The sequence below is a fragment of the Exophiala aquamarina genome (assembly GCF_000709125.1).
Source record: "Exophiala aquamarina CBS 119918 chromosome Unknown aczIA-supercont1.6, whole genome shotgun sequence".
Taxonomy (NCBI): Eukaryota; Fungi; Ascomycota; class Eurotiomycetes; order Chaetothyriales; family Herpotrichiellaceae; genus Exophiala; species Exophiala aquamarina.
This window is the reverse complement of record NW_013550582.1, coordinates 450,683-473,408: the sequence shown is the minus strand read 5'-3', so window position 1 is coordinate 473,408 and position 22,726 is coordinate 450,683. Positions and strand designations below refer to the sequence as shown.

The 22,726-nt window shown below is 52.7% G+C and overlaps 7 protein-coding genes across 7 annotated transcripts; 1 reads left to right on the top strand and 6 right to left on the bottom strand.

Moving 5' to 3' along the window:
* Positions 1-52: 52 nt before the first annotated feature.
* On the bottom strand, positions 53-1,516 carry A1O9_07566 (uncharacterized protein; the record flags this gene model as incomplete). Its single annotated transcript, XM_013403122.1, has 1 exon — positions 53-1,516. The coding sequence occupies one exon, from the start codon at positions 1,514-1,516 to the stop codon at positions 53-55; it is 1,464 nt and encodes a 487-aa protein (XP_013258576.1).
* Positions 1,517-2,406: 890 nt separating this feature from the next.
* A1O9_07565 (uncharacterized protein) lies at positions 2,407-3,942 on the bottom strand (the record flags this gene model as incomplete). Its single annotated transcript, XM_013403121.1, has 1 exon — positions 2,407-3,942. The coding sequence occupies one exon, from the start codon at positions 3,940-3,942 to the stop codon at positions 2,407-2,409; it is 1,536 nt and encodes a 511-aa protein (XP_013258575.1).
* A 1,641-nt stretch (positions 3,943-5,583) lies between these two features.
* On the bottom strand, positions 5,584-6,780 carry A1O9_07564 (uncharacterized protein; the record flags this gene model as incomplete). The annotated part of the gene is made up of 1 exon (XM_013403120.1): positions 5,584-6,780. The coding sequence occupies one exon, from the start codon at positions 6,778-6,780 to the stop codon at positions 5,584-5,586; it is 1,197 nt and encodes a 398-aa protein (XP_013258574.1).
* A 3,700-nt stretch (positions 6,781-10,480) lies between these two features.
* On the bottom strand, positions 10,481-12,898 carry A1O9_07563 (uncharacterized protein; the record flags this gene model as incomplete). Its single annotated transcript, XM_013403119.1, has 1 exon — positions 10,481-12,898. One exon carries the CDS (start codon positions 12,896-12,898, stop codon positions 10,481-10,483), a length of 2,418 nt encoding a protein of 805 aa, XP_013258573.1.
* A 2,454-nt stretch (positions 12,899-15,352) lies between these two features.
* Positions 15,353-17,386, bottom strand: A1O9_07562 (pre-mRNA-splicing factor clf1; the record flags this gene model as incomplete). The annotated part of the gene is made up of 1 exon (XM_013403118.1): positions 15,353-17,386. One exon carries the CDS (start codon positions 17,384-17,386, stop codon positions 15,353-15,355), a length of 2,034 nt encoding a protein of 677 aa, XP_013258572.1.
* A 417-nt stretch (positions 17,387-17,803) lies between these two features.
* A1O9_07561 (uncharacterized protein) lies at positions 17,804-19,691 on the top strand (the record flags this gene model as incomplete). The annotated part of the gene is made up of 2 exons (XM_013403117.1): positions 17,804-18,124; positions 18,213-19,691. The coding sequence occupies 2 exons, from the start codon at positions 17,804-17,806 to the stop codon at positions 19,689-19,691; spliced, it is 1,800 nt and encodes a 599-aa protein (XP_013258571.1).
* Positions 19,692-20,644: 953 nt separating this feature from the next.
* On the bottom strand, positions 20,645-21,727 carry A1O9_07560 (uncharacterized protein; the record flags this gene model as incomplete). The annotated part of the gene is made up of 1 exon (XM_013403116.1): positions 20,645-21,727. The coding sequence occupies one exon, from the start codon at positions 21,725-21,727 to the stop codon at positions 20,645-20,647; it is 1,083 nt and encodes a 360-aa protein (XP_013258570.1).
* Positions 21,728-22,726: the final 999 nt, after the last annotated feature.

The window sequence follows — 22,726 nt, the reverse complement described above, 5'->3', positions numbered from 1 at the left end:
TCTCAACTGTACTACGCGAGCGCCTCAGCCCCGGAGAGATGCTGATTCCATCTCATTTGACCGTTACCACCCACCCTCCATCAACCACTTCCTCCTGACTGCCTTCGTGACCGCGATTCTTTCCTCCCCAGATCAAGAAGACGTCCCTGCCCTGATCTGACCAGACATCGCTCCCAAAGTCATACAGCCCTGGTGGCCACATAGCAACCGCATCTCTGCTCTCCTGCTTTTCCTCCTTCTTCTGTTCGCACTTTGCCCAGGTGTGCCTCCCAGACTTCCAAGAGCTAGTTGAGTTAGCGGCAACTGCATCTCTAATCTTGTCCTTGACACTTGCAGCAGTGTTCTTGTCAGCATCAATCTGGAAGGACCAGAAGTCGTCAAGAGGTCCGATCACACTGTCTCGGCCCATGAAGTAAATTAGGTGTTCTCGACCCGATCCTGTTGTGATGGGGACAACCCCACTGGAAACTCTAGGTAGGGGCAGTGAGACCGGCTGACTCGAGGTGGTGGCGGGTTCGGAGGACATCTTGCCTTGAGAGGCACCATCCGTGGCTTCCGTCCCAAAGTTGACCACCTCCCACTTGACACCAGTCTTGAGAGCGATGCTTATCTGTGATCCAGCACCAGAGGAATGACTTCCATTGAGGTCAATATACATGACTCTCCCAAACCCATCCCCGAGTCTCCAGAGTCTATTATTGACGTTGACGATCCGGCCTTCACCAGCGATTTCCAATGGACAAGGGTCTGGGATATCTGGGAGTTTCGCCCAAACCCGCGTGCCAATATCGAAGGCCCACGTATCTCGCAGCGTTTTAAAATGACTGGTGTCCACATCAGTGCAACGTCCGCCGTGGATGAAGACTGTTCCGTGGGCGTCGACCGTGGGACCGTCTGGTAATGAACTCGGTGTTGGAAATGGCGAGGCAGTTGCGGAGTGATTTGTTCGCGGTGGAGGTATTCCATCGACACAACTCGATATATCAGCCTCCAGAATGCTGTAGCTGCTGGTCAAGGTGTCGAAAACAACGAATTTGTCGAGCGAATGGGCAGACCCGCCAGAGGAGCTCCCACCGCCGACTACGAATAGCTTGTCGTCAATCGCAGTCGAGGAATGCCCTATTCTGTTGAAGTCTCCTCCTCGAGAGCCATCTGCTCCAGACAGCGTTTGCCGAGCTAGCGGACGCTCCAAACTCTTGAACTCCGGACTCACGATCTGGAAGTCCTGCGGTTCCAAAGTCCCTTCTCCCCCCGTGGACGACGCGACCGGCAAGGTCAATGTGGCTATCGTTCCATCTTCACCATTTTGACCATCACCCCCTATGAGATATACCTTACCCCTGACAACATTGACCGTGTGGCCCGATCTAGCAAGTCCTCGTCCCTGTGTTGGAGACTGGATCTTGCGGAAACTCAAATGCAGCGGCGCAGTTGATTGTGCCAGTGCAACTGCTCCGACGGCAGCACCTTCGACAGCCGTCTCGACGGCGTATAGCGCTGCTACCGCTTCAGCCATGTTGACCTCCCCGACTGATAACTAGTTGACGTTATTGTTGGAGATGATTCACTAATCACCCTCTGCCGTGTGAGAACGAATCAAGATGATGTGATTTTGATCGCTATGATAACAGCAACGGCTACAGATCAAGGACTTGTTCCTGATAGTTTCGGCGTGTGTATTAGGTAACAATGGCAACCAAGCATTTTTGAATATGATAGTGTTCCCCGTACATTTCAGTACATTGCAGTTTCAGACTCACACCTCCGTCGTCATATGATGTCATCGGCACAACCATGCCGGCCAACGTATGACGGTGACGCGCGTGGGAACGATCTCAGGTACGGAGGACATATACGTCACGTGCATTTATGCATCAGATACCTATCTAGTAGGTACCAAGGCACGAGTGCCATGTCGCGTAGAACACGAAGGCTGCGAAGAAAGAAGCACAGCTTTGGAGACGGAACCTGTGACGATATATATTTAGTGTGCGTAACGTCGTAAGAACGAACAAAAAAACACAGTCAGCCGCTACCAATAACCTCGAATGCCTCGGGTATCTTATCTATGTACACAGCAATCCATGCAAGAAGCGTGAGTGTGCTCCGGCCCAACGCAGGCCTGGAACTGAGTTGTATCCCGACTAGATGGGACCTTATCCGCGTCCATATCCAACAGACCCGTCGCAGTGGCAAATGCCATGCAATGGAATTAGTGTTCAATTCATGACGACCGCAACCCCTCCCGCCCTCGGATCTCCCAGGCGACAGACGAGAAAACAAGTATGCCACTTGGAGGGAAATTTCATCAATCGAAAAGAAAAGGGGGGGGCTGAGCGGATAAACCAAGCCTGGAATATGCAATGACCAAAGGAACCGAGACACACCACGACCATGGAGATGGAATTATAACACAACGCCGAGGATCCCCACCAGGGAATTCATCAGAACTACCACAGCAGCCATCCCAGCACCACCCCCGCCAATGAACGCTCTAACCGCACCACTCTCAGGTGCGAGCTTTCCAACATCGCTCCCACCACTGGCAGCGGCACAGGTGGCGGTCTCGCAGGCATAGCCGGAAGGACAGCAGCCGCCACCCACGCTGGGGGCACAGGTGGCCCAGCCCCGAGCGCAGGAGCCGGTGAGGAGGGATGCTGGGGCGGTGATGCCGCTGCCGGTCGGCGCGACGATGGTGATGCCGTTGGAGTTGACGAGCGTGGTGCTCGCGCTCGCGGGGCACGACGTCGAGCCACAGTCCCGTCCGATCTGGCAGCACCCGCCTTGGTAGTATGCTGAGCAGGCGTAGAAGCCTGTTGGGCAGCCGATCGTGCTGGTGGATCCGGAGCCTGGGACGGTCGTGGTCGTTTCGGTCGTGGTCGTTTCGGGTGTCGGGCGCACCGGGGGCTCTGCTGAGCCAGTGGTCGTCGTAGCGGGACAGTTCGCGGAGCCGCATTCTCGGTCGGTGGGACAGCAGCCGCCGCCCAGGGAGGCCGGGCACGATCGGTAGCCTGTCGAGCAGGTGAGGGAGCTGGGCGTGGAGCTTGTCACTGTGACGGTTCGCGTTACAGTTACGATCGCTGGCGGGAGCGTAGTGCTTGTGCTGGACGAAGAGCTGCTCGAGGTCGTGGTCCTGCTTGTTGAGGTTGTCGGAGCAGACGGGGTTATCGTCGTGTAACTCGTGACGGTGGTAGTTGAGGGTCCTGGAGCAGGAATCTGCGTGGCTGTATTCGTCTGCACACATCCGACTTCGAAGCACGCGTACCCCGGAATGCAGCAGCCTCCGCCCGGGTTATTGGGACAGTCGGTATAGCCTTCCGCGCAGGAGCCAAGGGATCCTGCACAGGTCTGGCCGTTCGGGCAGCAGCCGACATCGCCTAGCCCGGTGTCTTGCACGATTATACACGTGGACCCCGTCCCACAGCAGCTGTTTGGCCGGTTGATCGAAGTACAGGCCGAGGTATCAGAGGGGCACTTGAAGTCACGCTGATCGAAGAAATGCAAGCCGGGGACCCGAGCGAGCAGTCTTGGTCTCTGGTGGTCCGTGGGTGTGTCATGGACTCTGGCAGGTGAATCAAACGACGTCCACAACGACAAGGATGTAGCATTTGCCCAGATGGGAAGTATATCAGAGCTTCCCCGTTCTCCGTCTGTTTCCTTTTGCTCTTCGTAGCCTTCCGACTCGAAATGCCAATAGTCAAGGTAAAATTTCTCGCCAGGATCGCCGCTCATCTTTCTTACGCCCTGAATGGGACATTGTAGTAGTCGTTGCTGGATGTCGGTTTCACGTTTGAGTAACCTCTCGTCCTCTGGGTAGTATTTGGCGTCGGGTGGCAGGTTGTATGGCCACGGCTGGGACGACCCGGCGGAGGGGACAAGGGCGTTGGCAATTAAACACAGCAGCGACGGAGGGAGAGCTGCTAAGCGCAGCCAAGGAGCCATTGGAGAATCTCTCGCCGGCCAGAGCCAGCGGGACAGAATTGGTGTCGAAGCAGCTGGCTTGTGGACGCGTTGGAGGGTTGGGCGGAAATCGAGTCAAGTTACGCGTAGTTCGTCGGTTGATCGTGCGATCCGAGAACGCGAGGCGCACTAGAGGGAAAGCAGAACGCTACACAGAAGGACACGCAGAGATGGAGAGGTGGACCTGAAGAGGAGGAGAGATGGCAAGATCATACATTTCATGAGAGAGGCATTCAGCCATTTCTGGGTCGCAGAGTTGGCCGCCAGTGAAGCCCAACGTTGCCAGAATGAGATGGCTGGGATGGTGGATGATGCAGTACAAGTGGGTGATGAGCCACGGACGCGAGCTGGTGCAAACTGGCGGGCGCGTCGCAGTACAAGGACTATGAATTAAGCAAATTAATTGCCCAGAACCCAACTACTACAACAAACCTGATTCATATTCATCAAGATCTGCCACCCTTGATCCAATTGATCAACTGGAAGATCCATGTTCTTAATCAAATATCATGACTAACAACAACATGAAGTCTACAGAAGGAAACGGTATCAAGAGAAGTCCTCTACCAAAGTTACCTGTCCTCGGTGCCATCTCAGGCCACCTCGTTGTCCGGCTTGAGGCATTGCTTCTTGCTCGCTGTTTGCTTCTTGGTCTGAACTCCATCTTCCCTTTGCCATTGGATGTTTTGACTTGGATCATATCGCGGCCAGCCAATGTCAAGTCCAAGCCTTTTTGGCCATCTGTTCCCTCGAATGAGTAGTAACGACGGTCTTCCGCAAGGCCATTTAGCACCCCTAGCATCCTGCACAAATGTGCCCATGAGAACAAAAGAAAATATTCGTATGGGTTGAAGGTCGCACAGATAAAGTGCTCCATTCATCCCGTTTCCCCCAAGATCATTGGCGACAATTGAATACCAGACTCAAAGGGAAACGTTTTCTGGCAATACACTCATTACTCCGTGCAATAAATAAATATGACAGAGTTGCAGATCAATGTTTTCCCAGTGCGATCAATAAAGACGACCGGCGAGTGATGACTCTGCTCAATAAGGCTTGCTCTCTCATCCTCCCCGGATTTTGTTCCAGTCGTATGTTGTGCTGCTTCCTGGCGTAGACCAGAACTGCGCCAGGTTTGCAGCGTTGCGCAGAGGCAAATATTACAAATGAAATATTGTTGATTGAAGTTAAAGAGTTTCCTTCTCGTTCTCTGAGGCGTGCCTAGATCTGATGTCCACGCATCGCCAGCAAAGGAAACCAGTTCGAAAGAGACGTAATCAGGAAAAACAGCTTCCACAGCTGTCAGCGGATAAAATGATGTGCTGGAGAGAGGATCATCCACCAAACCGAGCCAGCTTAGGCCGTGCGGCTCAAGGTCATAAAGTCGTTCATTGATGGAGTAGTGTCGTGATAGAATGGCCCCCAAAACGCCAGGAAAAGAAAATCAGTGGCTTTAGTCAAGTCACAATGAGTGGTTGAGTGCCGTGCATCCTCATGTGTGTTTGTGAGAAAGAATGACATATTGAATGTCCGGCACTCAGGTTGCCCTCCCATTCCGGAGGCCCCAGTGTTCGACCAATCCATATGAAACATGGTGGTCGAACGCCAATTATCGTCATATTATTACATGGATCCAAGACTGAGCAATGCCTCGATGGCCGCTTGTTCTTGGGAATTATTAACGCCAGCGCCGGTGGGAAGAGAAAAGTTGGGATGTTGATTATTAAGAGGCATTGCAGGGGCAGGCGCTGTTCTTGCAATGTCGGCCGGAGTCTTGCTTCGTTGCCTAGGATGGTAGGAATAGGTGGCGATGGGCTGATAAAGCCGGCCGGGCCCAGAAACCGATCGGCCTGCATTGGGAAGCGACCGTGCTCGGAGTGCTTCGGCACCAATGGCTCCCCAATCTTCCTCATCGGTAATCTCACCGTCTCCTAGATCCTCATCAAGAGGCTCTTCGGCGACGGAGGAAACGTAACCATCATCATTTCCATCCAAGGACATCTTGTCAGCTTCATGTTCCAGCACATCCTGGTCTTCATAGTCCATTTCGGAGTGGGAGAAGACGGCCGAGTTGCCAGTGAAACTGGTGCCTAGGTTTTCTGATCCCGTGCGCCAGGACCGCTGACCAGGCACCTGAAGTCCAGGTTGAGAATAAGAGGATGGTAAACTACCGGGCGGAGTGATGGCGCTGCCCTGACGCTCTCTCGGTGGCTGGCCCTTGATGCGAGCATCCCATCTGCCCCAGCCAACCTTCTCGAACATGACGTCGGCATCTCGGCCAGCACCTTCTAACCCGCCGCCTTTGCCCTCAAGCGCAGCGACGACCAAGCGCCTGGCTTTGGCAGAAGTAATGCGTGAGAAACCGGGGACGGATGTGGTCAAATAGCCCATAATGTGGCGGATGGCCAGAGGACCGTGGGACAGCAAGATATCTGGAAGGTGATGTTTAGCTAGCATGCCTGGGGTGATGGCGCCGGCACTGTCGAGATCACCCAAACTATCCAGAGCCTCAGCACTGAGGGCCGTTGGCTGGGCGAGATCAGGGGCATCTTGCAAGTCGATATCGGAGTCGACCTGGGTACTCTTTGGTGACGTGGGAGGTTGCTGCTGATGACTGGCACGACGACGGCCATGAGGCGGAAGGTTTGGAGAGATGGAGTGCGGAGGAGTTGGCAGCATGCCTGAACGCTTCTTTCCAGAGGCTCCGGGTACAGCAGTGAAGGTGTCCCGGGGGTTCATGGCATCGCGAGGCTTTGGGATATCGACAGATGCGGACTTGCCGTTGAGAGCCATTCCAAGGGCCGAAAAGGTAGGAGCCATAATGGACTTTTCTGAGATGATGATCGTGTGAGGATTCTAGATGCGGAATGAGTCAGCTCTGGGTTGGGGCGCGAGGCAGGATGACGGGACGCGTGGCGGATAAGGACGTCCTGTGAAGGAGAGTGTTTAGCAGAGTAGATGGATGACTCACCACACGATTCACGGGGACACAGAAGAGGCAGTGACTGGATTATCGATTCGGATAATGGTTGATGGTGCTGTTGACGGCGAAGTTGCGCAGGTGTGAGTCAAGGTCGGCGAGGCGACGCAGGCTGCAGAGCAGAGAGAAGTTGGGGGACAGTGTGGACTGTTAGCTGAGAGTGGCGAGACGACCTGGTGAGGTGGTCTCGTTGTCGCGCGCGAGCAAATATCTTCCCTTGATATAGGAAGATAGGGAGAGGAAGAGAAGAAAGAAGAAAGAAAGCGGTTGAGTGAATGTAAAGTAATGTCCTGGTAGACAAAGCGGGGTGCGTTGCAGCGTTTGGTTGATGGTTAGATGTTTGCAGGTGTGATGGATGAATGCAGTGTCAGTGGTTGATGGTTTGATGGTGGAATGGAGATGCAGCAGTAGCCACGGTTATGCAGCTTGTGATGCAGTTTGGCAGGATTAGGATTAGGGAGGAAATGGGGGGGGATGGGGACTCTCTTAAGCCCAGGTCGCAGGTCGCAGGTCGCAGGTCGCAGGGCCTCAGCAGCCCTCAGTGCTGTTTCTAGGAGTTCAGCAACAGGCAGCCCTGACGAGTGACCACGGCCCACGGCCACCTGGGCTGGCGGGCGGGCTCCCCTTGGCCTTGGAACGCCTAGATGATAAGCCTAAGCCTGCCCGAGAAGCCCATACTGCGTGCTCCACCACCTCTGCTAAGCTCGGACTCCTCAGCCGGTCGACCTTGTAAGTGGCGATTCAGGTCGGATCCACGCCAGGAAAGAACAGGAAGGGCGAGGTATGTGCTGCTGGCTGCTGGGGGTCTGACACCCGACGTCCAACTGGCAACCACCAACTTCCCACTTTCCCACTCGTGCTCCTTTCTACAGGTCCTCGTTCCTCGTGCCGCAGATTAATCAAGTTCCCCCAAAAGTCCCATATTCCATTAGCAGTCCTCCGTCTCCGTACATCCATACAGTATGGAGCACTCGTAATTCATGATTGCGCTTGCGCTAGGAATTGCTTCCCACTGTGGATCCCGCGCGCCCGGCCTCCGCAACTCTACGGAGTATGCACAGACTCCTACTCGGTCCCCCTTTTGTTCCTCTAATTATGGCGCACGCTGCCAGCACATGGCTTCATCACTTGTTCCTTTCGCCGCGACCAAGTTTTGGGGACCACCGCTTGCTCAATTGTACCTTTTCTCTCGGCCCGTGTCCAGATCACCTCGTCCTGGGTATGTATCCGCACAATCCAGCTAGTAATCGCAGCTCGTTGAATCACGCGCCACAATAGAGTTTCTCAACCCACACCCATGCCGCCCAACGATCGTGATCATGATCGGGTTCTAGGCCGCGTGGGCGTGCACACCCTCATCGCCGCACCTCTCCCATTAGTCCATCTTCACTATCAAATCGGTAGATAACGACACCAATTGCAAGATAATGCTAAGCCGGGCCATCATGCAATATGAGGCGACGCCCACTCCCTCCCTCTGCCTCCAACTTCTCTTCTGCGGGTAAACACGGGCATCATTCTTGCGGGCAGCTACGGAGGTTCTACCGTCGACGCATCTTTGCATCCATTTGCCTTTCGTTGCACAGCTCCCCATCCCACCGTCTCTAACTAGCAGGACTCGGTACATACTGCCAACACCAGTTCGTCCATTCCACCGGGTCCATACCCCTCTAAGCAAGATGACATCCTGCGCACATCCATCCGCTGGAAATTCCCAGATAACGATTTCCTGGCGTCACGGCACAACGCACAACGCACAACGCACAACCCTATCTATCAATCCACCCGAGGTGTCGCTCGGTACTGATATCGGTGCCGCCGTCCCAGCACCGACCAAGCAATCAGCGCATCTGATTGTGCAACATGCGTGCTGGTGAGTACGCGGTCCGGAGTATTCGGCGCACAATGTCTCAAGTCGCGCAGCAGTCAGATGAGATCACCCGAGATGACGATCGCAATCCAAAACCCAACGGGTTCTAAAAAAGATTGTGTGGTCGATCACATCCACAGATCAGCTGATCATCCCTCCAACGCTGATCGCCCATCACTGCGCTGCAGGTGAGCCCTATTTCTCAAATCACATGTGCTTATGTAACCCCTCCGTTTCTCTGGCGGCACCGGCACCCAAATCCCAAGCACTCAATGATGTACTGTATGTATGCTCCGTGAATGACGTAACTGGCATCTCTCCATAAATGTGTATTTCACATTCACACACACCCACCTACATAGGAACCAGGTCCTTGTCCCATATTCCACAATCCATCCACCAGAAACGCAAAGGGATAAATTTCAGTAGAAAGTAAATTAGATTCGAAGAGGGAAACCCCTCCCCAAAGGTTTCTCACGCTCGATTCCGAAAGACCCATCGACTCGAGTCGGCATGGTGCATCGCTGCATACCTCACAAAGAGAGTCAAATCAAAATCAAAAATCAAAAATCAATAATGACTTGTGCAGAGCGCGAGCGCCGGCGTGGAGGCGGAGGCGGAGGCGTCTACGCGAACCGGTCCACCTCGTGCGCGCTGCTCGTGCTCAATGCAAGGCATCTGTTTCGACATCCTCTTTGGCCTCATGCTTACCCCACAGTTCAGTCCGTGGACTACACGCTACTGCTCCACAGTCGGGAGTAACGCGTAGGTAACTAGTCTCTGCAAGTGATCAACAGGCAAAGCCATTAATTATGGAAACCCGCTTGGCTTTGCGTTGCGTGCGAAAGCGCAAGGCTCTGATTCGTCGCGACGTGGCACCGCAATTAGTTCATCAAGGACAATGAAAATGTGCATCGATGGACCTCAACTTTTATTTCACTCAGTGAGACCTTACATGCATCAAGTAACACAAACGCACCCTTCGCCAGAAGTACAGGGACGGTTCAATTGCAGAATCATCATTGCTATACAGAGCACCACTGCTGAAATGCTTCTTCACCTCGGCTCTTCATCCTACTTCGGACACTATGAAATCATTAGATTATCGTCGGGCACGGAAGATATCTTCCTGGGCATATAATATACACGTTCGACTCGTCCCAGATTAACACATGATCCTCACCATCATTATCAATCTGTGCTTTTGCTAGCTCCTCCGATATGAACCCTTCAAGTTCTTTCATATCGTAAGATGCTCGGCGAGGAACTAGGGTATAAGGAAAGGCTGATTGGGTCGCACAGCACCAGCACGTTCTTCCCGCCTTTTAGTTTCTGTTCGTTTTCATTCACATTGTCAGTCTCTTGCTCTCTCGAGCCAGTGACCCTCTTGCAGACGATCCCCCAAGAGCGGCAGGAGGCGGCAGAGTCGGTGATTCGGGAATCAATTCGTCCTCCCATCTGCTCTCTCGCGTAACTGCCTGTAGTGGGTAATGAAAGGCATGAGTACGTCGAGGCATCGACTTCGTTCGAAATAATTCGGTATTAGTTTTAATCCCTCCAGATTGGCCCTCAACAGAGTCCACCTTTGCGCTAGTATTATTGACTAGATGCTTTCGCGCAACCTCATCTAGCAAGAATTGGTAGAGTACCTGCGAGAACCGGCTCGGGAGTCACCGGTTCGGCGTCCCCAGGTTGAGCCATGACATATCGTTACCCTTCGGCCCCTCATTAGCATCACCAAAATTACCAAAATAATCCCCGGTGATGTTCGGTGAGTGCACCACAGACCGAATATTGGCAGCTTCCGCCGTCGCGTTGGCTCCACTTGCTTGTACCGAGCGTAATGAGTTCGGCATGGGGAAGGATGGAATCGAAGAAGTCTTGGTGTCGGAGGTATTGTTGGTATCGTTCGACGACGCCGTGTTCAGCGGTCGCGCTTGGCCAAGCGCAGCAACGTAGCTACTTGGAGGACGCAGAGGTCTTTCAGCAGGTCCTGACCACGTATTGCCTACTGGTGTCCAGGACACGTTGTTGACACTGGCCGGAACACCACTAGAGAATGCGCCGTCAACGTGGTCATCCTCATAATCATCGTCAGTGCTGTTCGTCGTCACTGAACTTGCACTGGAGATCCGAGCAGGGATTCCTTGGGCTGCTTGAAGACCACGCGATTGCGCGCTTGGTGGGCCATACTCAAAGCTGGGGCTTCCGGCCGCAACGCTATGGGCTTCGAGCGGATTCCCTATACTGTCTCGGAGTATTATTTTTGGAGGTCTCAGCTGAGGTTCTGGCACCCCTGTGCCTGGCCAAAATCCGCTCTTGCTCGCAGACGACCTTGACAAGAAGGTTGTACGGTTGCCAGTCGGTGGCTCTTTCTGGAAATACTTGCCCCAGCCTTCGTCAGTCTTGCGCTGTGATGGCTTCCGTGCTGGAGCAGTAGCGGCTGCTAATCTGGTGGCAGCCGCTGGGACAGCTGCCGCTGGTGTGGCAGCGCCGAGGTCGATGCTCGGTCGTTCTTTAAAGTCACCAAGGATGGGGTTCATGGGCTTTGAGATACTCAATTGTGCAGATTTGTCTCGTTTGAAAAGCGCTTGTCCAAAGGCAATGCCAGACCCACGGAATCCGGGTTGATTCCTGTCAGAAGAAACACGACGAATGAGATACTTGGGATCAGGCTTCGATCCAAACATCGCCGTACTATCTGCATCTGATATCACAGCAGAAGGTACCGGACTTCTTCCCATGGGCTGACCTGCCTTGGACAAAGGTTGCAAGCCTCTTTCCTCGAAGCTATAGTCACCACTTCGTCTCTTGTCGTCAGGATATTCACTTTGTCTCTCTGCGTGTGCTCTCTTTCGACGAACAGATCTCAGCCACAGTAATAGAATGATCAAGATGGCAGCCAACCCACAAATTCCCCCTAGAACTGCCCCCAAGACAGTCAGGCCTCGGCTCTTGCTCGAGGATGAGGATGCGGCTGTGGGAGTGGTCGTTGGGACTGAGGACGCAGTTGGAGTTGGGATCGTTGACGTGCGACTGCTCGAAGGAGTGGTCAAAGGTTCTTGGGTGCCGAGAAGTTTGGCGTTCGATACCCAGGCATTTTCGGATTGATTGAAGAAAGATATGGGGTTATCATCGTTACCTCCCACAAATGCTATCAATCCACCCTCCCCTTGTGCAAGACTGAACCCGGTTCGGGTCGCAGAAGGAGCCAACGTGCCATTGTATACCGGGTAGTTGTTTAGAAAGGTGGCTCGTTTGATTTTGCCAGAAGTACCTGGTGTTTCTGATGGAACAGCAGGTTGCTCAGCGTCACCTACAGTCTCATTGAAACTGGCAGGTTGGCCTCCGGGGTTGAGCAATACATTGGTCATTACTGTTGGTGGCGAGCTTCCGAGTTGGAAAGTTTGCAAGATTTTGCTGTTGTCGTCCAGCGTGAATAGTGCGCTCTGCGCAATCGCTGGATCAGGCAGGGCACTGGGTAAGACAAGACCAAGATCCTGCCAACCACCGGTGGGATCGAAGAGGAAGGCATTGGTGTTTGTGTCGCCGCCTCCTACTAGGAGAGCACGATCATCATTCCACGGGAGCATGAACGGTTTGATGGTAGGAGGAGCTTGTGAACTGTATGCAAGTACATCGTAAGGTGGGTATGTCTGAAGGAGAAATGTCTCGGATGATGCACCATCGTAGGAGTCTTGAGCGCCCGAGTATACCACGATCGAGGATGAGGCAGTCATATAAGCTGCTCCGTGGTTGTGCCTGTGCTGAGTTACAGGTGCGGTGAGAGCAATGGTTTTCCAGGACTTGTCGTCGATGGAGAACCGCTGTAACCCTGAGTAGTCCGCAGAGGCGTCATTCGCGATGCCGCCGACGACATAAAGAGCGGGTCGAGAATTGTCGCCGTCAACGCCTCCTTTCACGCAAACAGCGCCGGTCACCGAAACTCCATTGGGTTCCTCTTTCCACTTCGCACCCTCTTTCAACTCCAAGGTCTGAAAAGCATCAGGCGAGTAGACATAGACTACTCCATTGTGAACGATAGAGCATTGGTTCTTGAAGGTAACAGGCAGTTGCGAGCTTGACATTTCCAAGTGTGATGACCTCACCACCGCGTAAAACGAGTGAGATCAGTAAATTGTATGCATGCTCTTTTGAACGTATGCAGAATGGGAGCAATTGGTGGTTGTGAAGATCTGCCCTGCAGACTCCTGGGTGAGACGAGATAAGACTCAAACGGTTGCTGTGCAGTATCTTGATGGAAGTTGCGTCACCGATAGAGCGGTCTGTGAGGACAATGGTTCAAACTATCCCAGGTGTTTCTCGAGCGACAAAACGGTTGGGTCTGTGGGACGTGGTAGTACGCTCGAGCCAGTTGGTCGGCGCGATCAAAATTGGGAGTAACGGCGTCTGTTGGGAATCCAGAGGCCAAGTGAAAGTTTTTCCAAGGAGTGTAGCTAGACTCGAGGTCAACTCGAGAGTGATTTGGTAGGAAAGCAAAAGACGTGCAGGCACGTTGGTAGGATAAAGCGCAGGTTTGGTTGCGACAAGAAGGTAGGCTGCGATGGAAACAAGGAGAGGGAGTGAGAGAAGGGCCAAGTGTGCACGAGTAGGCAAGTCTTGTCAGGATGGACCTTGGGGTGATTGCTGGTGGAGAGGTGGTCCAGTTGCAAGCGACAACTGACGGAGGTCCGCAGAGATGATCCCGTGAATTTGTGGGTCAAGGTGGGTGTTTGGGCCACGAGAGTTGAATTGGGACCTGACGATCACTTGTCAACCTTAACAAGGCAGGCAATATCAATGTAGTTTGGTGATAACTGATGACATTATGGTAGAAATGATGAGCAATTGTGTGTGGTTGAGGTGGGTGGTGTGTGTGAGTCGAAGACGAGGAGAAAAAGAGTGGAAGATGGGAGGTGAGGAAAGAGGAGGGACGGCACGCTGAGGAAACGGGAAGGAGCAGAGCACGTCGAGGTTGAGGAGGCGACGAAGCGAGGTCAAATTCTGTGACGCCAGGTGTGCGAATGGGACGGAAGAAGGACGTCGTCTAAGGGCCAAGGGCGTCCCCCGGACCTGAAATGCAGGAACCCCCAGGCATAAGTCCAGGCACAGCATACTGTAGATTTAATCGCTAAGCTTAGGGTTGCGGCACCCGTCCTCCGTACCCATACAGAGTAGGAGCCTCGAAGCCTCTAACGCCCCTAGGCCCTGGGAGCAAACGCGGGAAAGGCTCTTCCGTTTCCATCATACTTCTAGTTCGAGTTGCAAAGAGTCGTTGGACAGCCCACCAGTCACCACCACGGCTCCCACCAACGCCGTCGCAACGAGGACTAGTCACCTCGTATTTCTTCCTTGTTAAATTCAATGTTCCAACAGATGGGCAAAAGGAGTTGCACAATTTATCAGGGAATCTCTCTGTGCCTCCCGTCTGTCTTCATGTGGCTACAGTGCAATCACATCCAACTTGATCTCTGCCCATTCACACCCAGACACCAGTTGTGACACGCTGACGAGTAACGGTCAAGAACTCAACTCGGTTGAAGGTTAACGAGAACGAGACTCGTCAATTGCAGGCGGTGGTTGTTTCAAGGTGGTCTTTTGGCCCAACCAAATCAGCTCTGGATCGCCCTGGAGGGTTTAGCCCAAGACTACCAAAGCCTCCCGGGACGCTGACGCAGGTACCAAAGATGCACGAACTGCTGGGCGCCAATCGACTGCTCTCACTTGGGTTAGCAGGATGGGCACTTGAGACACCAGAGAGTGCCAGAGGATGCCGGACACCCACTACTAGTTACTAGACACTGGGTGCTAGACACCTGCTAGATGAGACAAGACACAGATTATGTCATCTTGCCCTTTGCTCCCGTCTTGAGCCATGACTCGTGGGTCTAGTGCAGCAACGGCTTGGGGTGTCTTGGAGTGTCTTGGGGGCTCTTGGGGCCTTCTTGGACTCAACTTAGTGATATCTACGGAGAACTGCCACCCCGGCTGCCACGTACAGTCCCCGAAAGTGGCCCCTGTCCATTCTGTCTCTTCAACCGTCACACCCACTGCATCACCACTTCAGACCAAATTCAATCCACGTCATCTGCTGCACAAAGTGACTCTACCGAAGACGGATGACGCACCATTCCTCCATATTTGGAGAACTGGCATGAATGAGCAAAGCCAAAACTCTCTGTCTCCGCCGTCGAATTGTGATCGTCGATGTGCATCCAAGATTGCATTGCATTTTTTCTCCAAACGAGGCTGGCGGAAATTAAAATTGCATTGGATGCATGGCTTGGGTGGATTGTCGGCCATTAACTGTTAGCTCAATCGACCGCTGCCATCCCAAGTTGATTACTGTTCGCTTGACTTGTGGTATTCCCCTTTTAGCATCGTCAGGAGGACCTCAGCACATGAGCCAGGTCCCTCCTTGTTGACAAATGCTATTCAACCAAAGGATGACATCAATTCTCTCCCCAATTGGATTTCCCCATATCCAGACCCAGATCTTCGAGTACGAGTATATGGATCCCTATTTGATTTCATGTAACCACCTACTCTCCAGACCCGTTTACTTGCTTCTGTGCTTTCCATTGATGTGCCATCTGTAACATCTTGGACAACTTCGCCGCGCTTTCATCGTCTGCTGGGAACACATAGTCAATGTACTCTTCGAATCGGTCCTCTTCCATCTTCCTCCTCTTCTTGACTTTACGCGGCATCTGCTTCTCGATCCGCTCGATATCCTCTTCTGAGCCGTGAGTTCGCTCAAATGAGCGCCACGCGTTGAGCAAGTCGACCCGTTCTTCTTTCATTTCCTTGGTCTTGAAAACGTCATGCGCCCGTTCAAACACGTTCCGCGCCTTCTGTTTCGCCTCTTCACCCACCTTCTGGTCATCCTCATCACCGCCTTCTGCCTCATTGGGATCCGGCACGTTGATCTCGAATCGTGCATAGTTGATCCACACCTTAACGTGATCGGTCTTCTGGAGTAGTCTTTCGTAAAGTGCCCGTGCTCGCTCATATTCTTCTTCGTATTCCTCAAAGTCAATGTAGGCCTTCCAAACAAGCTCTGGCATGTCCAACGTCGGCTGCTCAATGCCTAGCTCAAATATCCCCCTTGCTCGATCCAGATCATCCAATCCACGTTCAAGTTCGGCAAATTGAATCCACGCTTGACTGTTGGATGGATTCCACTCGATCTGCTTTTCGAAGAGGGTCCGACACCGCAGGAACTCAAATAATTGTTTCTCCAGGTCAATGTACCCGCGGAATATTTTGTCCTTCGGGCACATCCCAACAGCTTGCCCAAGGGTTTTCCGTGCCGCTTGCAATTGCATCTGACGGACTTCAAACTGTGCTGTCATGATCCAGACTTTGGCGAACGTCCACTTCTTATGCGGAATCAATTTCAGGCACTCCTGGTAGACTTGCCGGGCTCGTTCGACATCTTTGTTCGACATTTCCTCCCATAGAGCGTAGAAGATCCAGAGGTAAATATATCTTCGCCAATGCCGCTTCTCTTGTGACGGGGGAACTTGCGCGATGGCTCTTTCGTACACGTCCCGCACCTTTTCCACATCGCCTCCAGTTTCTTCCAACCGGGCAAAGTCAAACCAAACATCGTAGTTCCGAGTATTACTTTTCAGCTGTTCCTCGTACTGTACTCTTCGCTTGGCAAGAATCACGTCTTCCACACCCTCCCGATTTCCAAACTGTTTCTCAAACTGCGTGTAGGATTTGTGTAGAGAGGCCGATTGAGATCTAGGAAGTCTGTCAAGTGCATATCTGTAGATTGCCCGTGCTCGCTCGTATTCTTTGAGTTTGGCTTCGTACCGTGCATAGGCGATGAACAGCTTCTCGTCCATAAAGTCGTCTCCCAGCGTCTCGATGGCAACCCCAAAAACATCCCGAACCAGCTGGCTCGTGCCATTTTCTTCCTCAAACTTGGCCCATCGGATCCAGTTTCGTGGCTCAGGGTGAACAATGGTAAAGCGCTCGAAAATGGCTCTTGCCCGATCGAACTCTCCATATCTCTTTTCCAGCTTGATGTACGCCAGCCAAGCAGCCTCGTCAGGTTCCCAGCTCATCCATCTCTCAAAAACCTGGCGAGTCCCCGGCACATTACCCAATGTCTCTTCCATATAGACATATTTATACCACAGCTTATCAATGCGGGGAAGGATCGTGACGGCACGGTCGAGCAGGTTTCGTGCATGGTTGATGTTCCGTGTCTTCATTTCTGCCTCGATATAACGGATCCACAAGATTACACTTGTGCTATCCACATCTAGGGCTCGCTCGAAGACGGAGCGGGCTCGCCTGTATTCTTTCTGCTCGAGTTCCCATTGCGCATATCGCATCCAGTTGTTCATGTTAATTGGATTTCGGCGAACATAGTCCTCGAATTCTTTGCGCTTGCGTCCTTGAAATTCATGAAGCTCCTCCAGGTCCGCAAACCGTTGGGTCGGAGCCTGTAGTCCTGGCTCTTGTCTGTCGACAGCCTCGCGCAATAGCTGTTCGGCTGATATTTGCTGAGGCGCAGCGGCCTTGTTCTTGACCCGCGGAGGGCCTCTGGAAGAATCCATCTTGAGTAGATTTGCCTTCAACGGCGAGTGAACGATGGGTTTTGGCCGGAGTACTTTTTATTCGGTTGATCGAGAAGTGTTGGACAGCTCTGCCAGATCAGGGTGGAGTGAAGTAACTGATAGAGATTGCGAAGCCCACAAGGGCACGCCAGGTTCTGGTGGAAAGATGACTGAGAGTGGTGGTCTTTTGCTCTCTTGAAGAACTTTTGGAACATGCAGCCTGCGGAGAAACCCAAGTCACGTGAAATGGATCATATTTTAGAAGACAGGGAACAATATTTCTCCGCACGTCAGAGCATCCCGACATCTCCAGGCACGTATCGACCTGCCAACGAAGATTCCCTCGTCTTCAGCCAGAATTGCGGGCCATTCTTTTCCTGTTATCTTCTTTGGGTCTGGGGAGCCATTCCGTACACCATGGCTACCCTTGCCGACGAGCTTCTCAATGATTTCGAGGACTCTGGCTCCGAGCACGATGAGGAAGCAAATGGCTTTGAGGCCGGCAACGAGACTGCTGCCCACGAGAATGATCAAAACAACGGAACCCTCGATATACCGCTAGATGGAGATGAGGAGGAAATGGAGGATGCAGAAGAGGAGGTTGCCAGGAGGGACGACGATCTGGGGGACGAGGATGAGGACACTACAAAAGCAAAAGTCGAGAAGATGCGCCTCGGTGGTGTACGTGACGTGCGAACGGTGGCTGGCTTGATGAAGACTCTGCAACCCGTACTCGAGGTAAGCTCAGCCCTAAGAATATGCTCGTTCAAGCCCTAGTGATTTACAACTCCATTCATACAGTCCTGACCTCTCCCACATTCTCCAGAAAATTGCACACTATCAAGCCATTCCACTAGACCAGCGAACGACTTCTGTTGGTTCCATCGAGGACAACCCAGAGTATGCTCTACTGACTCAGTCCAATCACCTTGCGACTCAAATCGATAGCGAGGTCATTCTTGTTCACAAGTTCATCCGTGACCACTATTCTACCAGATTTCCCCAATTGGAAACTCTGGTCTCTAACCCGCTCGACTATGCCAAAACGGTTGCCATCATCCAAAATGGACCACTGGAGGACATCAAGTCGATAGCGGAATCGTCGGACAACCTTGTGAAAGCGCCTCTGAGATCTATTCTGGATGGACCCACCATGATGGTGGTGGCCGTCGAAGCCACTACAACCGAAGGTCAGCCATTGAGCGAAGCCGAGCTTGAAACAACCCTGACGGCATGCGAGATGGTTCTACAATTGGACAGGGCCAAAAAGATCCTCACAGACTATGTCCAATCGCGAATGAATGTCTTTGCCCCAAACTTGACTGCGCTGATTGGCTCTCTCACGGCCGCTCAATTGCTCAATTTTGCTGGTGGCTTGAAAGGCCTTGCAAAGGTGCCAGATCGGAACGTACCATCAATGGGGTCGAAAAAACAGAAGCAAAGTGGGTTGGCAACCAACGTTGGAATAAGGCAACAGGGCTTCCTCTATCATTCGCCCCTGATCCAGGATATACCCAACGATCTGAAGATACAAGCTATGCGGATTGTGTCTGCCAAACTAGTTCTTGCTGCTCGAGTGGACAGTGTGCATCAGGCGACCGATGGTTCGACTGGAGAGCAACTTCGAGACGATTGTCTACGAAGACTTGATAAACTCACCGAACCCCCTCCGAACCGGGGCCCTCGAGCATTACCCGCTCCTGACGACAAGCCAAGTCGAAAGCGAGGAGGTCGCAGAGCAAGAAAAGCCAAAGAGGCAACCGCAATGACAGACCTAAGAAAGCAACAAAATCGAATGGTTTTCGGTAAGGAAGAGAAGGAAGTCGGGTATGGAACGGGTGAAGGTACCGTTGGACTGGGCATGATTGGCCAGCAGAATGATGGCAGGATTCGTGCCACCCAGATCGATCGACGCACCATGGCCAAATTGAGTAAGAAAAATCCCGGTTGGGGCACTTCTGGACTTTCCACCAGCTTGAACAGTGGAATGAATACATCGCTCAAGGCATTTGGTACAGCAATGGGCGGAAACTCCACAAGTCTTCGCGCGTCAGGTCTTCGAACATCCGGAGTTGGTGCGGGAACGGCCAGCTCGATTTCTTTCACACCTGTGCAAGGTCTTGAACTGGTTGATCCCAAGGTGCAAGCTGAGCTCAAACGGAAACGAGAGGCAGAGACTGCCGGCTACTTTTCCACTGGCACGTTCACTCAAGCCGGAGGTGGGAAAGTCAATGGGGGCTTCAAAGTACCACAACTGCCACCAGCAGCCAAGAAAACGAATATGGGACCGCCTCCACCAAAATGATTTCTCAGATTCCGATCATCGTTATCCTCGGACGGCTCATCGCAGTTGCATCTTACCTAGTTTCTTCAGCAATGCTTCGGCGATGCTGTAGGCGCCTCCGTCATCTGGTTTATTACACAACCGGCGCGACTTAATGCACCACCCTGACCCTGCGTTTCACCTATCCGGTGATCAGAGGGAAGCACCATCAATTACTGAAGGATATCTCCGTGAAAACCTCAATTGCCGGACTAACTTGAGAGGCGCCATCTCCAGGTCAAGGTAATTAAGACTAGCCCAAAGATACTGCCTGCCTTGCAACTAGCAACCGAGCTGACGCCACGATCGGCCGCCTTTCCTGCTGGACCCCGCCGCCTAAACTATGTTAGTCCATTCATCAATCTCCTGGTATGTCTGTGTTCAAACCCGGATTTTACTTCGTTCTGTGATTACTAGACAATATCGAATATGGATACGAGGCCAGATCCCTTCAGAGGCGGCGCACAGGAATGTGTGGAATGACTGGATGCTTCACACTCTTCGTCTGCGATTCAGTTGGTGACGGAATTTATCTAAGTCCTTGGCTAAACCAAGGATGCGACTAACACAGGTATGAAACTTCCTCTTTCACTGCCCAGCCGGAGACTATTGAGGCATCAACTCATATGATGGATGAGCATGGTCCCTGCGGCACAGCCGGCTAACGGTACCAATATATTTAACTGCGTTGACGTGGGGCGACGGATGAATTTACCTGCATGGACAAGCCGTTATACCGTCGCAGCGATTTGAAGGGAACCGGTCATGCTTTACAGCAGAAGCTCAGGATTGGTATCTTCCTGAAGGTGGTATGAAGTTTATATATCGGAATTTGCTTTCAAGGGAAATTGCCTCGCAACCATCGAAGCCTCGGGTAGTCGCAGAATCAAGCCCAACCTTTTCTGAAGTGGTAGCAATTGAGCCTGCCTGCCCGATCAAATTCCTTGAACTTCCTCTTTCTGGTTCCCTCTCCCTCTGCCACTGCCACCACCTCTCCCTCTCGGCCCACCACCTTTCCCTCTAGGGACAGGCCGACTCCGCAGCGTCGAGGGCAGCTCCTGTACAACGCCATCTTCACCATGGCCTTGCTTCCACAACAATCCAAGTCTCTCCTTGATCTCCGCGGCTGCCAACCAGTATTTCGTCGGCACAATTTTCATGCTTCCTCCCCCTTCGACTTCTATCGTAATTCCATCCGTCAGGATGACGCCGTTCTCGCTCCTCCACCACTTCATGTCTTTGTCTTCTTGCAGCGCCTTCCGGATATCGATGTATATGAGGATCTGGGCATCGCTTCGCATGCCGCTGATGACCTTGTTTTCTCCCATCACCTGGCCCAGACCTCCTTTCTGTTTCTGCGTGCCATCCTCTGGGAGCACTTGGCTGAGGCTGGGACCCGTCGCAAAGTGCACGTGATTCCTCGTCATGCTCTTTAGGCCGCCGGTTTGCAGAATATGGCTCCATGCCCCGTAGAATGTCCCGTGGACGACTGTGTCGGGGACGCTGGCCGGATCATCGAGCGAGATCGGCTTCAGGAGATTCTCTGCCTCGACGCCCTTCATGCTGTGGCCTTGCGTTGCACGGATGAAGAAGCATTTGGTGTTGGGGTCTCCCACTGTCGACTGGAACATCGATATTGCCTTTCGCGTCTCCGTCTCCAGATCGTCCTCAGTAGCAGGCGCCTGATTAGTCTCAGAAGCGGTTGGGGCATCCACTGCCGGTGTGCTTTCAGCTGGACCTGGATCTCTCGCGACATATTTCAAAGCGAACCGTTTCTTCTCACTGTTTTCGACCGCTTCGACGACTTCCTCGAACGTGACCGGCGGCTGCATGCTTTTCAATCTCTTCCACCCTAGTAGATGATCCATTCTCACGTAACCGTGGCTGTCGATTGGGATCCGCTCTTGTTCAGCGGCGTGTCTCAACAACCGGGAGAGACCCTTGGACACAAGCACAGAGCGCGAGAGTGAATCGTGCCTTAAGCCACCACGGCCCCGACCACGCCTGTCTGAGGGCATTGTAGAGATTGAGTGAAAACTTTCGAGTAAAGGAGAGAGTTTCACACGTTGTCTTACTATGATGAAGTCTACTTGACTTGATCGTGAATGTGCGAAACACTGGAGGCCTAAATACAAATGCGAGGACGAGGCCGTTTGTTGGTAATGCAATACCAATGCCTTGAATAAGCGTAAGGTCTTTGGCCTGGCTGGAGTATGCACTAGGTGACTCATGCAAGGTCGCGATGATGTTGTGTTGGTGATGGCCCTTCAGTTGCTGTGAAGTTGAATGTGTGGTGAGTCACGGTGCCCTTTCTCCACGATGGGCAGCCTGAGCGACCGGAGAACGAGTAAGTCTCAGCCGATTGACTATGTCCGCCTGTCTGCTTAGCGGCTCAGCCTTGTCCCATCAGCCTTTTGATAGAGCAAGTGACACAGAAGCCTCGCAAGGCTGTTGTGTTTTTTTCCGCTTCCGAGAGGTTTTGGGAATGGGCAGTGACGTAGAGGTTGTGTTTAAGGTTGACCCAAGATACGCTAGACAGTGTACTAACTCCAGCGTCGCTAGTGCGCCGCAAATCGGGTCAATTAGCTCGCACTAGCGCACCCTGCCACTCACCTCAAGCTCGCTGCTTTTAAACACAACTCGCCTCTCGTTCACCTCCTGCTGTACATTGACATAGGGCGCAGGTCAGGTTAAGCTCACTGGGATAGCAGCCCGCCCACGCGGATTTGGCTGAGGCTGGAATATTCCACTAGGCTATGGTATTGGAGCTCAGACTTGCTTCTGTGCCTAAGACTCAGGTTGTTCAACGGCCAACCTGGGTGAGCTCAGAACGGCGTCGCCTCATTACCCAAACGGGATAGTCTGGGCATGGCCAAAAGCCCAGAACCTTGGCAACGATATAGAAGAGTCATGCCGCTTGGACGGATCCAAACACATTCCAAAAAGGGTAACTGGAACTTCACCCAAGAAATGGCTGTGCACAGGGTCGTATAAAGCAATACCATCGTCATCTTGAT